Source organism: Orycteropus afer, unplaced genomic scaffold, assembly GCF_000298275.1.
Source record: "Orycteropus afer afer isolate SDZICR_OR568_19922 unplaced genomic scaffold, OryAfe1.0 scaffold04392, whole genome shotgun sequence".
Lineage (NCBI taxonomy): Eukaryota > Metazoa > Chordata > Mammalia > Tubulidentata > Orycteropodidae > Orycteropus > Orycteropus afer.
The window spans coordinates 7853-8363 of record NW_006925979.1 but is presented as its reverse complement, the minus strand read 5'-3'; the positions used below and the strand labels follow the sequence as shown (position 1 = coordinate 8363).

At 37.8% G+C, this 511-nt stretch overlaps 1 protein-coding gene across 1 annotated transcript in view; it reads left to right on the top strand.

Annotated features, from left to right (window-relative positions):
• The window catches only part of LOC103213514 (ATPase PAAT), a gene marked incomplete at both ends in the record, with an annotated part of 5846 nt that overhangs the window by 782 nt on the left and 4553 nt on the right, over window positions 1-511 (top strand). The window contains one exon of the mRNA XM_007959274.1: window positions 206-278. Coding sequence (XP_007957465.1) covers window positions 206-278 — 73 coding nt within the window. The remainder of the gene's footprint in view (window positions 1-205; window positions 279-511) is intronic.

The window sequence follows — 511 nt, the reverse complement described above, 5'->3', positions numbered from 1 at the left end:
GCTATCCAACTGAACTCTGTCATATGGTAAGTTGGTAGACACAGTGTTCTTACCCAGGTCAGTTGAGTAGGAAACCCCAACTGTTTATGGATCACCAGGCATACTGTCTCAGAATTTAAGTGCTGACCTAGAAAAAGATTTTTAAATGTAACTATTAAAGTGATAATGTGAAAATAAAAAGAAATTCCTGTTTTTCTATTTTCAGTGAACATGAGAAGATTATTTTGTACAAAAAATACTTAAAATTGAAGTCTTCCACACATGTTTGTAAAATAAAGGTAAGTCATCACAGAGTTTTAACTAATATGACAATTAGGTCTGTTTTTGAATTGTTGTTGTATGTGCCGTTGCGTTGTCTCTAACTCATAGTGACCCCTCCTTGGGTTTCCGAGGCAGTATCACTACAGAAATAGATTGTCCAGTCTTCCTTCCAAGGAGTGGCTGGTGAGTTTGAACTTCCAACCTTCTGGTTAGCAGTCAAGTGCCTTAGGCACTACGCCATCAGACCTCT